Source organism: Vanellus vanellus (genome assembly GCF_965231255.1).
Source record: "Vanellus vanellus genome assembly, chromosome: 2".
NCBI lineage: Eukaryota > Metazoa > Chordata > Aves > Charadriiformes > Charadriidae > Vanellus > Vanellus vanellus.
In genome coordinates, this window is record NC_138906.1 from 78,008,754 (window position 1) to 78,022,468 (window position 13,715).

Genomic DNA, 13,715 nt, shown 5'->3' on the forward strand with positions numbered 1-13,715 from the left:
GCCGCAGCCCTGCGGCCGCGGGTGGGTGAGTGGGTGCCCGCGGCACGCGGCGGGGGGGGGGGGGGGGGGGGAGCGCGTAGTGCCGGTGCTGTGCAGCGGACCCACGCGGGGTGAACACTGCGGGGGAGGACAGCTAAGGCAAAGGACGCGTACCCACGGGGAGGGGGGGTATTGTTATTTTACTCTCAAAAGGCGCAGCGGCGAAGCCGTGCCCGTACTCCTGGGGAAAAGCACCCCACGAGGCTTTGTATAAATATACCCAGGCGTGGATGTGTACACGCGGGGGGTGAGTGGCAGTGTGAGCCTCCAGGCCTCCCCACGGACGGGGCGTTTGCGCCCCGCTCGGCCTTGGTTTGTGGCGGGGGGGGGAGGCCCGACGCGCCGCGGGGACCGTGGCGTGGGGGCTGGAGAGCCTCACACGCGTGGGGCGCTGCTTGGAGCGAGTGCAACGGGGCCACCTCTCCCTCACCCGACAGGTCCCGCTGCTCCCCCTCCTCTCCGCCCTGCGAGGGCGCGTACTCCGCGCACCTGTAGGGAGGAAACCCCCACGCAGCAGCCGGGCTCCCGTGTTTTTGGTTCCCCGTGGGCCGGGCTGGCCGCGCTGCTCCTCGCTCCCGCGGAGACAGCCGCGAAGGAGGCGGCTGCTCTTCTCCGGCTGCCCGGGGCCGCGGCCACCATCCAGCTCGCACATTTTTCCACTGCAGCTCTGGCAAATGCCCGCCTTTCACGCCCGGCGCACAAAGAGCCCTCTCTCTCCGGCAGCCCGCCTGTTCCCCAGCCCCGTCCCGTCCCCCGGGCACCGCTTCCATCCCGAAACCGCTCCCGAGCGCAGCCGGAGCCGCTATCCCCCTTCCCGTCTCTCCCCTTTTAACAAGGGTGCCCCCCAATACGAAGTAAAAGGGAGAGGTGCACCCGCAGAAGGTGTGTATCCTGCGTGTCGTGTCCCCCCCCTCCCGCCCCGTGTATCTCGCCCTTTGCTCATTTCGAAGCCTAAAGCTGAAACGATGGGAGTAATCGGTGGGTGGAAGATCCTAAACCAACGGGAAATGTATGGGCTTGACGACCTCTGGATAACCCGGGTACCTTGGCATGAAAAGTATAAAAATATTTACTCACCTTGAAGTTTCAATTTTTTTTTTAAGCTTTTTTATTTATTTTGTTTTCATTTCTTAAGTCATCTTTCGAGATGGTTCAAGCTCCCGTCCGAGGTCTAATTATAGAAAGCAGGAAAAGGATGGAAGGGGAATGGGTTGATTCGGGGGGGGGGGGGGCAAAATCCAAAACACGCTAAACCCCTGGATTGGGAAGGTGCTGGACAAAAAGGCTTTCTGTGAGTCACGCACACTCTGAAATGAAGATCTGAAAAACGCTTACAAGCCCCCTCTGACTGGTTTGAAAGTGATTCCAGCAATTAGGAATTAATTCGGCATGGTCAAAAGGCGATTTCACTGCAAGTTATATCAAGTTATCCAAACTTTTACAGAGTTCAAGTGGTGGAAATGGGCCGCTGGGGTGGAGGTAAGGCTGCAGGAAAGAAAAACAAGGAGTGTTCAGGAAAGGCAGAAGAGGGGAAGCCGTGGAGCAAGGGCTGGAGGGATGGCGAGCCCACGTTGGTGCCAGAGGTTTGCTGCTGTTGTTGCTGGAGGAGAGGGGAGGTTGGGGGGTGCAGGGCAGGGGAGCCTTTCATTTTTCAAATGGAAGAAAGTACTGAAAATGCGCTGGAGGTCTTAGGTAATAGAAAGATGAGCTTTAATTAAAAAAGGAAATCAGCGGCTTGCTGGCCGATCAGTACTTCAGGTACAGTATTGGGGGGGGGGTTGTGGGGGTGTGTGTGACCCCTGCCCGGTTAATGGCAGGAGCCAGAGTTAGCCCAGGCAGGGCTGACCCTGGGATGACATGTGGGGTGAGAGGCACCAGGAGGGTGTGGAGGGTGGAGGGAGGGATAAAACCAGACTTTCACGCACAGGCAGGCCAGCAATAAAACCATGACGGGGAGGGGCGGCCACCCACCCCGGTGGCTTATGGCGGTGCTGGCTGTGGGGTGCACCCCTGGCATGGGTCCTGCGACGCCCGCCGGGTCCAGCCAGGGCTCAGGCATTGGGGTTATTCCTCATGAGCTCCACGTCGGCGTCCACCATCTCCCTCACCAGCTCCTGCAAGGAGGGAGAGAGGCAGATGAGAGCCCCAGCGCAGGGGACAAACGGGCAGCAGCACCTCAGGAGCATCCCGGAGCTCAATGAACCCCCCCAGTGCCCTGCAGCAGGACAAGGAGGGGATGGAGCTTTACTGGGCTCTTCTCACAGCAGTTCTGCCCCAGCCCCAGTGTGTGTGGGGTGCACTGCAGTGCACTGGGGCTGCCCATCGCTGCCATGGTGGCTGCTGTCTTCAAAGCAAGAACCTGCGCAGGGTCACCGAAACTGGGATTTCTCTGTGTGCCCGAGTCACCCCACACAGAGGTCCCCGCCCTTCCCCTTCCCGTGACTTTCTTTTAGAGGACATGAACACCTGGCAGGTACAAAGCATGTCAGAAAGGCCACTCACATCAAACGTGACTCTCGGCTTCCAGTTCAGCTTTTGTCTGGCTTTGGTGCAGTCCCCTTGCAGAAAATCCTGCGGAAAAGAAGAGAGAAGTGCTGTGTGAAGCATCCACCTTCCTCGCCTTGATGGCTCCTTGTTGCTTGTGCTTCCCCGTGAGCTGAGCGCGGCTGGGGCTACTGCCGGGACTCTTCCAAGGACAAAATATTTCTCTTTAAGATGCAATTTTAGTGGAAGCTCATATGCCTATAAATCACCAGGAGGCAGCATCCTTTCACCAGGCTATTTCAGACTGAAAGAGTTATTCTTTGTTTTTGTGTGCGCACGGGGTTTGAACTCCAGCCTTACGGCTGTATAATGCTGAACATTTTAAAAGAAGTTGTCATATGTCTTAGTCATGCTATTGAATGAGCTGTTTCAAATTCTTTTTTCCCCCCATTTGTTTAAATCATGTAAATCACAGAGCAAACATGGCAACTAGTCTCTTTCAAATAAAAACGTGATCACAGACAGATGATGCTGAAAGACTGTTATGAATATGGGCAACCATATGCAACAGTAGTAAACATCCAGCTTTTGAACGCCTACATCTTTTTTCTAGAGTATTTTGAGCATCCACACGCAAAGAAAAGCCTAAATACCTCATAAATGAAAAGAAATTATCTTGAAACCATTACAGAAACCAAGACTTTGTTCATATTTGCCTTACTGTTCATGTATTCTTAAAAGTGCGACCACACCAAAACAATCCCACAACCAGTCATCAAAAATAACACAACAAAATTAAAAAAAGGAAAAAGCTCTGTCGACCGCATTTCTAATTGAATGAAAAAAGTGGCTGAAACTTTGTTTAAAATTGAAATACTCTGTTCAAATTGTTAGCGTTTTCCAACTGTATGTGTTGATTTAATAAAATATATCATCTCTCCTCCCAAGCTTCCTTTCTCTGTAGCAGTAAATACTAAAATTATATCTGCCCAGGTTTAAAGAAAACCAGCCCAAGCCAACTTTATTACAGAACAAGAAGGCTAAGGCTGAATTCTGCGCTTGCCTTTGACTTGATGGTGGTAACACAGCAGGCTTTCCTGAAAAATGGGTGGACTGCCTTTCTTCTCCCTCTTCCCCTCTCCGGCCAGCGGCGGAGCTAAGGAGCATTTTCTGGCTTAAGGTTTTTTCAACTGTACTGCCTGCACACTACATTTTTCAGATGCTATGGTTTGTGCACGCGTGTGGTTCAGGTCATGTTAACTTCCAAAATCACCTCATCCTGTGCAGTAAAACGTAGGAAATTCTTCTTCGTAATTGTGCTCCAGAAAGCTAGACAGCTCGCTTCCAGGAGCAGAGGAAATCCACCAAAGGAAATATTGCACCGAAGAAGGGGATGTGGAACAAACACGTCTGCCGAGACTATTCCAGGCAGCGTTTTTACTTGGTCAGTCTTTAGGCTAAAAACATTTCAGCCTGCCTTCAGAAAAGAGTAAACAGATGGATCAGAACAAAATGATATGAAAATAAGAAATGCTGTGATTTTCCTAAATTAGACTAAATGATTTCCTACTGCAGCCCTATAATGGGTTTTTAGAAACTGCAGCAGATATTTGAGGCCAAGTCATGCAAAACCGCCTCAGCTCGAGGGATCCCCCGGAGGGTCGTGTGAATATGGATTGCAAAATCTGGTTTGAAATGGGAAAGACTCCCACTAGCTTTGACAAAATTTGGATCAGGCCCTAATGTGCTCAGGGAAGTACGCCTTTTATCTGGGGTTCAGTTTAATTTACATTATGTATGTGTGTATATATGTGCCTGGAAACAAGGAAATCCTTCTTAAAAGTAATAATTTCGGTATAAAAACAATTGCCTTTTATTCAGTCCTAATTCAAGCCATTAGCTAGAAGTGAAGTGTTTTAATACCACCTACTTTTAAGTCATGAAAGCCATATCATAAAACGGAGAGTTTCATTTTTATAAATGCTGTGTAAGTAATAATTTTGCATCCACAGTCTTTATATCGAAAGCATGCTTTGAAACCGAGCCTATCTAGGATACTGGCTTCCCATTTAAAAAAAAAGGACCGCGAAGAACAGAGTGAATTGCCTTCGCCTGCTGTACGTAGCTGCATTCTGCTTTGGAACAGCTTGGGAGCAGTCTTTTAACTTCCTTGGACAAATGCTTTTTGTTAAAACAGTTTATCTAAAAAAATACTTTACCTAATTCCAGCCCTTCGTTCAAAAACATAAACACTCAGCCGCTGAATAGGCCAAAATAAGGTTGGGGGGAGGTTGCAAATCAGTAAAAGTGAAGTTCTTTGCCGTGCTGGATTATACATAGAGATAACACAAACAATTAGTGTATTAAATCCATTTAAGCATATATATATAACAAAAAGAGTATTTTTCCTTTAAAAGTTCACATGCTTTGACAATGATGCAGTAAATGTATTATGGCATAATCTGTGAGGAAAAAAAAGAAAAAAGATTTAATATATATGATAATACAAATTCCCCAGCTGACTTAGGTTAAAAGACTTTAAATGGCTCTCCTGGAGAAGTTTGTGTACTTTTGAGAAACACTACTTTGTAGTTAGATTTACTTGAAAATAGCATTACAGACAAAATGTCTCCTAGGCACTTTTTAAAAGGTTGTCTTATAGAAGCTACTAGGTTCAGAGATCAAATGAAATCATAATATTAACACCGTATTACATCTCAGTTCAAGGTTTGATTGTATTCTTCTTAGTCAAAGTTTCAACACTGAATGGAAATGATGACTGGAACAAAGCTATTCCTGATTAAAGGATTGTATTGCAGTCATGTTTCCTGTATTTTTCTACAAGTAGCTCATAATATGAAAACAATAAGGTAATTACAATAAAATAAGAATATTAAAAAAAGCTCCTCATGGAACAGAATGACTGCTTGTTTATATTATTCCAGCCTTTCACTGAAACCAGAGATGCATCTGTCAGGCTTCCAAATGGAAAAAAAAAAAACCAAAAACCACAAAAACCCCACAATCAAAAAACCTCTGGCATGCTGATCATTAAAGTGTATTGATTTTTCAGTATCGGGATTCACCTTCTGGAGGTTCAACCAGATCAGAAAGCAAAGAAAGAAGAGGTGAAGTCCCACTGGAGAAAACCTGGAATTTTTTTTTTTTGGGGGGTGGGGTGGAATGGGAGAGTGTTCTCAAAAAACAGCTGCTGCTGAATATAAATTGCCCAGTATATCCTTATTCCTGATGGAAAGGCACCTGGTGAAATGACACCAGTTCACGTTTTGTATTCCTGCAGGATAACTTTTTCTGTGGCGTTGTGCTTTACATACTGACAGGAAAACAAAGCCCTTTGACTCCGTGAAAACCCTGAGGATTTAGAGACTGAGCTGAGAGTCTGCAAACCTGAAAACCCCGATTAAGGCTTTCTGTTGTTTTTACAGTACTCAGATCATGAACACAAAATTAAGTCCTTGGTTTTACTTATCCATTTTGGGAGGAACAAGCCCTTAGTCTCCATGCAAATACAGTTAGCATAAGTGAATAGTAATGACAAGTTTCACCTCCAAGCTAAGAGTTGGAAACAACATCCAGGTAAATATTTAAAGGGCAGGAAGATGGAAAAGACAACAATCAAATTCTATGTTGCCACTTAATATGAGAGTAAACTCTCTCCTGCGGCTTTATATGCACCTCACCGTCACAAGACTGTCTCTCAGAGAAGAGAACGGGTTTATCTGATGCGAGTTTTTCTGGTTTACCTTTTCTGCAAATAAGGCTGCATAACTGTGTAGAAAATACCCCATTATTACTAAATCTGGTATTATAGTGATTTGGTTTCATTGTCCAAATGCACACATGCAAGTACATACAGATAAACAGAGAGAAATTTGTTATGCCATGTGGTAAGGCATTTGAAAATTTGGTTTTAAAACCACGAGACAAAAATGTAAAATATTTTAATGTAAATATCACATTTCCCAAGCCCTTGTTTTGAGTGTCATCACGACTCCTATTTTGACTCGCGCAGCGATTGGTCTGGTTTCACTGTGCAATGTCTCACTGTCGCATTCAATTAACTTGAACTGAAAATGTAAAGCCTCCAGACAATGTGAGAAAAAGGAGATAGCGTGGCCCGAAAGAAGGCCAAGGCTTCCTTTATTATTACAGCCCAGCTGATTCCCTTGAAAATGTGCCTTCGCTGAAGCCAGCGCCGAGCGCCAGCTTTTGCTCTCTCTTACACCGGAATAAAACGGAGACCGAGTCCTCAGGAAAACACCTGCGATGGAATCGTGCCCAGCTCCGCTCGCTGCGGCAGAGACAAGGCTTTACCTCTAAAAATAAACAGACCCGATTTAAGCGCACAACAGTTTTACTGCGTCTGAAAAGCGGCCAGGGTTACGTTCACAATCAGCACCGCCGCTCGGAAGACAATTTGTTACATCGGAGCTCCCGTAAGTAAAGAGCGCAGACCCAGCTCGGTGGAGGCTCCGGCTTGCGTGTTTAGTCTTGCGCTCTTTTGCTCGAGAAGTTTTGTCAGGAAGGATTTCAAGAGTCTAGGGGCCAAAGTTTCCCGCAAGCCCTGCTTGTGTTTTATTTTCCTTCTTAGAACCATAGCCTTTCAGCTTCAACTCGTCCCTTTAAAAGAAAAATGAATAAACATAGCTACTTAATTAGACAGCATTAGCTTACGGGTTTGCATTTTCACCATTTTGTCTCAGTAATGTATGCATCAAAGTTTGTCTTATGAAATAGCTTCCCCTTTTGTGCACTTTTGGGAGCATTTTTTGTAGCAATTTTTAATGAGAGTTCAGGTAGCACATCTCAGTAGTAACATCAGCCCCACAGTGTATTTGGGTACCTGCTGCAGCTCGTTGCTCCGAGAGCAGCCGCGTTAAAAGTGTTTTTTGCGGACACTCGGGAGACTGCATGCGTTGCTCACTAGGCAGCTCTTCTACCATCACCCTTATCCTCCATTCCTTGGTGTTCTCCGGCACTTGCCGCCAGGCCTGGGGACGTCGTGTCTTAACCCAGATGCAACATCGGAGGGCAGTTTCTGTGACTTTGGCCGAGCTATTCCCTGTCCGCTCTCTTAAGAAAAGTAGTAGGATCTCACTAAATCAGAGCTGTAGAGCCTGTAAACGTGCACCTTGCTGGTGCAAAATTCAACGCGTGGTTCAGCTAAGCTTGGATCCTCCAACCCCAGAAGGAGTCACAGTAATAAGCACTGCGTCTGCTGTACGCTGCTCTGTAAGTGCGTATGGAGATCCACACGGCAGAGAGCACTGGCTCGATTTCTTTGCAAAGGGTACTGTTTGTTATAATATCTATAGTAACGGGGGGGGGGGGAGGGGGAAAGCAAGAGACTCCTACCTCCACAGTAAATATGAGGAGACTGAAGATAAAACGGGTCAATGAGCAAAGCCCAAGCCCAACGAGGAACACAGTAAACATCTTCAGGAATTTAAGAAGAGCCGTAATGTGTCGCTCAGTTTTCGTTTTTTCTTTCCACTGTTCTTAGAAAAGCAAAGTTGTGGAGCAGTTAGGGTACCGAGGGAATAGAAGAATGCCAGTGAATTTGGTTTCTGATCTAAATTTGTTTTAATGCAGCATGAACAGACTGCTTTCCACTCTTGGGTCAGCAGTCTTTTGCAGAAAGACAGTATTGTTTGCAAAGAACCACAGGAAAAGGCAAAAGGCAAAAGCAACCAATAGGCTGAAACTCACGTATAACAAAATGCCATTTAAAATAAGAGGCATAATGTTTTTTTCCCCTAGCATGTTTTCCTGTGCAAATCCCCTCCCTATTCAGAAAGCTCAGCTTTTACCAAAACCGTGTGGAGGGGGAAGGGGGAAGAACGACTGGAGGAAAGGGCTGACTCTGCGCAGTGCTGAGCCCCTGCACATCTGACGGACCTTGTCAGGCTGCGAGTGCCGGGCATCTTTAGGGTAAGGTCTTATCTCGGGACTCCGCCGTACTCCAGCAATAAGGTGTCAACACAAACCTCACGGTCAATAAAACCTGAGCACAGCCTTCGCTTTTCCACCAGGAACCGGGGGCATTAGGACCGCGGCTTTATCTTATCGGTTTGATAATCTTTAATTTGACCAGCTTACAAAGGGTTAAGGCAAATGAACTCGGAGCAGCAATAAACATTAGGGCGATAATAACAGTAATGGAGCTCTTCTCCCTCCCTCCTCCTCCTCCTCCTCCTCCTCCTCCTCTTCCCCTCCCTCCCCCGTGCCTTTTCCACTTCGCTGCTGCCTATCAGCCCAAACCGAAGCTGAAGCCAGACCTCTCTGTCAATGACAGGGGGTGATAAGAGACGCGAAGAAAACAGCAAGCTGTCTGGTCTGCTCAGGAAGTCGGGGTCGGGCGGTATTGTCCATCAGCGGGGCCACGCGGCGGCCGGAGGCCGGGAACAATGCTCCGCTCCGGGGAAATGGGCTCGCTCAGCCCCGGCCCTGGCGGCCCCCGCCGACACCGCAGATAAAACGGCGAAGCGGGGGGAGCCGGCCCCGGGTGCCTCGGGAGCCTCGTCGCCGGACCCTAATCACGCTTTGGCAGAGGCAGCGCCCCGGTGAAGCGACACGAGGCCGCAGCCCACGCGCGTCCCTGGGAGGAGAGCGCATGCGGACACTCGGCCACAGTGCCAGCACCAGCGGAGCCGCAGGCACGAGAGCCCCCTCGCAGGGCTGAGCGTTACTCAGATCTATTGACTTGCCAAGTGAAGCCTGAGAAAACGTCTTGGCCAGCGCAGTCCCTCGAGCCAGATAAAATTCCTCCCCAATTACAGCCCGATATCCCCGAAGCCAGTGCTGAATTTCACTTTGCTACGGATCTGGAGCTGAGCTCGCTCCGTCGAGAGCCGTCCTGCACGGGGATCGGCGCAGGGCTGTACCAGGGCATCCCGCCGCCAGTTGGGCCACGGGTGCTTTTCAGCATCCCAGGCGTGAGGCGGGCTGAAGGGTGTTCCCCTCGCAGCAGGGAAAGCCCCGCTGCTGCGAACAGCAAAATTCCCGCAGCTGGCTGCGGTGAGGTGGGTGCTTCCCTCCCTCTCAGTTTGCCCCGAGGCCCAGTTCGGCTCTCCTGGGAAGATTTGGAAGGTGTTTCCCAGCTTGGATGCAAGTGTAATTCTAACCGCAGCTCAGCGCTCTGCAAAACACCAAAGACACTTCTGAACAGAGTCATAGCATCATGGGATAGTTTGGGTTGGAAGGGACCTTTAAAGGTCACCTAGTCCAGGCCCCCCTGCAATGAGCAGGGACACCTTCAACTAGATCAGGTCGCTCAGAGCCCCTTCCATCCTGATCTTCAGTGTTTCCAGGGATGGGGCATCTACCACCTCTCTGGCCAAACTGTTCCAGTGTTTCACCACCCTCAGAGTAAAATATTTCTTCCTTATATCTAGTTGAAATCTTCCCTCTTTTAGTTTAAAGTTTTGTCCTATTGCAACAGGCTCCGCTAAAAAGTTTGTCCCCATCTTTCCTGTAGGCCCCCTTTAAGTACCAAAAAGCCGTGAGATCATTTCTAGTTTACAGGAATGCCTCTGCTGAAAAAGCAGGGAACTTCTGGAGGAGAGGAAGAAGATCAAACCCACTCCATTTGACGTGTACAGACTGTAATTATGACAGTTCAGGTGTTAGCGCTGGACACGTAAACACTTTCTTTCTGACGTGGCATACCCACTCATCCAAATGCACACATCACAGCTAAAAATCTTTAGCACGTTTGCTAAAATCCAGACTAATACTTAAATGCTGTATGTAGTTATGAACCAAACTAAGCTTTTCCAACTCTTCTAACAAAATAGAATTGCTCTTTGCGAATGCTGGTTAAAGGTGGTACCACTCCGGCTGGCCGTCACTGCCCTGTAGCCCGGCTGCTGATAGCAAATGATGTGTGAGCTTCAAGCACGCTTCAAGCTAACCTGTGCATAAAAGAGGTGGCTGAATAACCCGGATTTTGCATGACGTGGGTTAGAAGCATTTGTGCATCTTCTCTTTACAGCAGGGGTTTTGGGGAGATTGTATACGAGCGCATTTCTTCAGGCTCCCAGGCCAGGGGGTAGAGAGAGCACGCGTGTGTCACCTCCACATCACTAAAAACCAAGACCAGGAAGGATGAACCTCTTTCATATGGGTGGAGATCAGCTGCAGAAAAAGAACAGGTTCCTTCTCTTTTCACTTCAAGTCCTGCTTTTGTTCACTATTAAATGTTTGCGTCTTGCTTCACCGTGGCCTGTTCTCTGACAACAATTTGGGGGGGGGGGGGGAGAGTAAGATAATTATGTCTTCATTGTACATGGTTTTGTGTCCACGCAGAGTATGTATAATTTAGGCAAGGGCATGGTACCTTTTAAAATTATTAAATGCAATTCTCACAATTTTTTTAATCCGCTCTGATTATTTTTCTCATCACTCCCTCCTCTTTGCATTTTCTGCAAACGTCAGGAAATCGCTCTGTGAAGCTGTTTGATTTTGGCAGGGTTTATTGTGTAGTAACGGCTGCATTTCTTACTGGAAAATGAAACACGGCCCCTTAGGGTTAGCTGTCTTCACTGCCTGACATGTCAAGATGAATAGGAAAGCTGGTAACCCCAGAAATCCATGCTGGAAGGCTACTTAGTTTCTTCTCTTCTTCCACTAAAAAATACTTAATTTATAACAGTTTATATTGGAAATATTAATAGGATTACTTGTCACTGCTAGTCAAATAACAAACGATAAGCAACAAAACAATGAACATTAGGACAGTGATCTTGTATTTTACCTATAGATATTCATCTATCTACCTTTAGAGCATTAAGCAGCAGGTCTATGATTAGCGGGATATTACTACTCCATAGGATGAATTCTTTATCTTGTACAGGATGCATTGGTTGTGGTGATTTTACTACCCCTATGGATATTCGCATCTCTGAAAAAATCAAGGCATTTATTATGTTAACATCAAAATTATATTAACATTCTTCTTTGGAAGGGTGTGCTGTTATATTCGCTCTAATAAAAATACGAATTTACCCCAAATGTCGTTTTTCATCTGAAGAGCGTGTCATCGGAAAATTCTAACCCACCTGCAACAGCAATTGCCATCTTTGCCCTGTGTTCAGTGCTCGTCTCGCTACTCTGAAGGCTTGGCTGTGACTCAGGCTGGGCAGGAGAGATGATGACACCCCCTTCCTTACCTGTTACATCTACACATGAACCTCTCTCCCCCTGAAGCTTGTGGTAAGATTGGGGCGGGGAAGAGGACAGAGAGGGGATGGATACTTCTCTCTTCCTGTCTTCCTTCCTGCTGCGGATTAACTAGTAGAAAAGAGTTAGCGTGAGGGATGGTTAGTCATCTCTCATTGTTTGAAAGACAGTTGTAAAATACTCCCTCCCTGCAGTACAGGGGGTGAAGCAGCGAGCTGCCACTTCTCTGGACAAAGCAGTTAGGTCCTGCCTTTTACTGCTGGCTGTTTTTTTAGAAGCAGCATCCCTCTGCATGGTCATAAACCTGACCTAATTTATGGGATGTATCACTCCTCCCCCCCGCTGCATTCCAATTTCTCACTAAAACCCCCATCTGATTTGAAAACCCTTTTCAAGACACAATATATGGAAAGAATGTGAGGTGTGAAAGGCCTAAAGGGAGCTCATGAGTGGAGGCTTTGTTACCCAAGGGAAAAAAAGAAATCCATTTCAAACACAGTATATGGAGGGGACTCGGGATGGGATACCGCGGGGCTCCTGTCTGCAAAAGTGAAGCCACCCTTGCCCGAACACCTCTAGTTACAAAGCAAACAATGGTCCACAAAAGGGTTAAAATAAAACAAGGTAGGATAATTTCTGATTGTGAGTACGTCCCAAATGTATTCTCCAGCACGCTTGATAGCGAAGGAAGTCCAAGCAGTGGCCTTTCACATGACATCATAAAAGCCTAATTTATCACCAGCCACCAAACATCTAGAAAATCATAACATCCTTTCAGGAAAACCATGTGCAAAATAATCAGATTTACTTTGATGAAAGCTTTAGTGCTTGAGTCCAAGTAGGACACTACAAAGAATAACCCTTTGCAGGTACTGCCATACAACAAAGCAGGTCACGTTTAATGCTTCAAACTCACGCTTTGTCCATTAAAAGGCTTATGCATTTCCTGCCCATAAACAACCGTATTTCTATTCTGCATATGTATTCAACCAAGACTGCTAAGATAAAACCCCGGTCACTGGTAAGTCCAGGCAAGGTAGCCAGCTGAATATTTCCTTTACAGATGAAAAACATGCCATTGCTGCAAATAAAGGCATTGTGCTCCCCCCAGTCCCTTGTCTCACAGACCCTTGCAAATGTGTTAGGGATGCGGGCTGAGTATTACAGAATCACAGAATGGCCAGGGTTGGAAGGGGCCTCTGGAGATCATCTAGTCCAACCCCCAGCACCTCACAGCATCTCACAGCTTGTGGAAGGATAAAGGCCCCCCGGCGCAATCAGCGCCACAGCTACGCTGAACCAAAGGGTGCGTTCCACCTGACAACGCTTTGCAAAAGACGCTCCCCTCTGTCTATCCAAGGCTCTCACTGTTCCGGCTCTTCTGCATCATCATTTTTCAGCGGCTAGTGTAACCTGACTGTCTTGATGGAAAAATACTGCTCAGCGAGAAGTATATCGCCGTAAAATCAATTGGTTTCACATTTGCAAATGAAATCAAACAAGTGCGCTTTTTGTGTTGATTAGGTAGACAATACAGCCTGCAAGGCAATTAATGAATGGCTACAAATATCAGCTACATGGCGTTCAAGACTTTTTTTGTCTGTAGTGTAAGTTGGTTGGTGTATATTTAAAGATGCACAGATTCCAATAGCCATTCAGTTCACTGATCCTGCTGCTGAGTAATCTGACCCTTAGGCTCCTGCTGGTCAATGGCCACAGGTTCTTCTGGTCTGACTGGAAAAATAACCGGATTTTCCACACCATTCTTGCTAGTCTGTTGCCGCATGTTGCCTGATCGTGGTTAATAAAAATAACTTCCTATTACATTTCCTGCACAGGAAAGCCTGGAAAACAAAAATTATAATTTTTCCTATTCTGTCTTCCACTTTCTCTCATAGCAGACATCCAACCCACCACAAAATCTTCCAAGAAATCAATAAAATTAATATAACTATTTTATTTTCTTTTAAAGATCAGAAATCTGTTCTCTT

General features: G+C 46.9%; 1 protein-coding gene across 1 annotated transcript in view; it reads right to left on the bottom strand.

The window, feature by feature from the left end:
* Nucleotides 1–1,979: 1,979 nt before the first annotated feature.
* Nucleotides 1,980–13,715, bottom strand: part of GMDS (GDP-mannose 4,6-dehydratase) — a 442,696-nt gene continuing 430,960 nt past the window's right edge. Inside the window, exons 10-11 of the mRNA XM_082499607.1 lie at nucleotides 2,542–2,610; nucleotides 1,980–2,153 (exon numbers count right to left, since the gene is read on the bottom strand). Of these exons, the coding sequence (XP_082355733.1) occupies nucleotides 2,091–2,153; nucleotides 2,542–2,610 (132 nt within the window). The 3' untranslated portion in view covers nucleotides 1,980–2,090. The remainder of the gene's footprint in view (nucleotides 2,154–2,541; nucleotides 2,611–13,715) is intronic.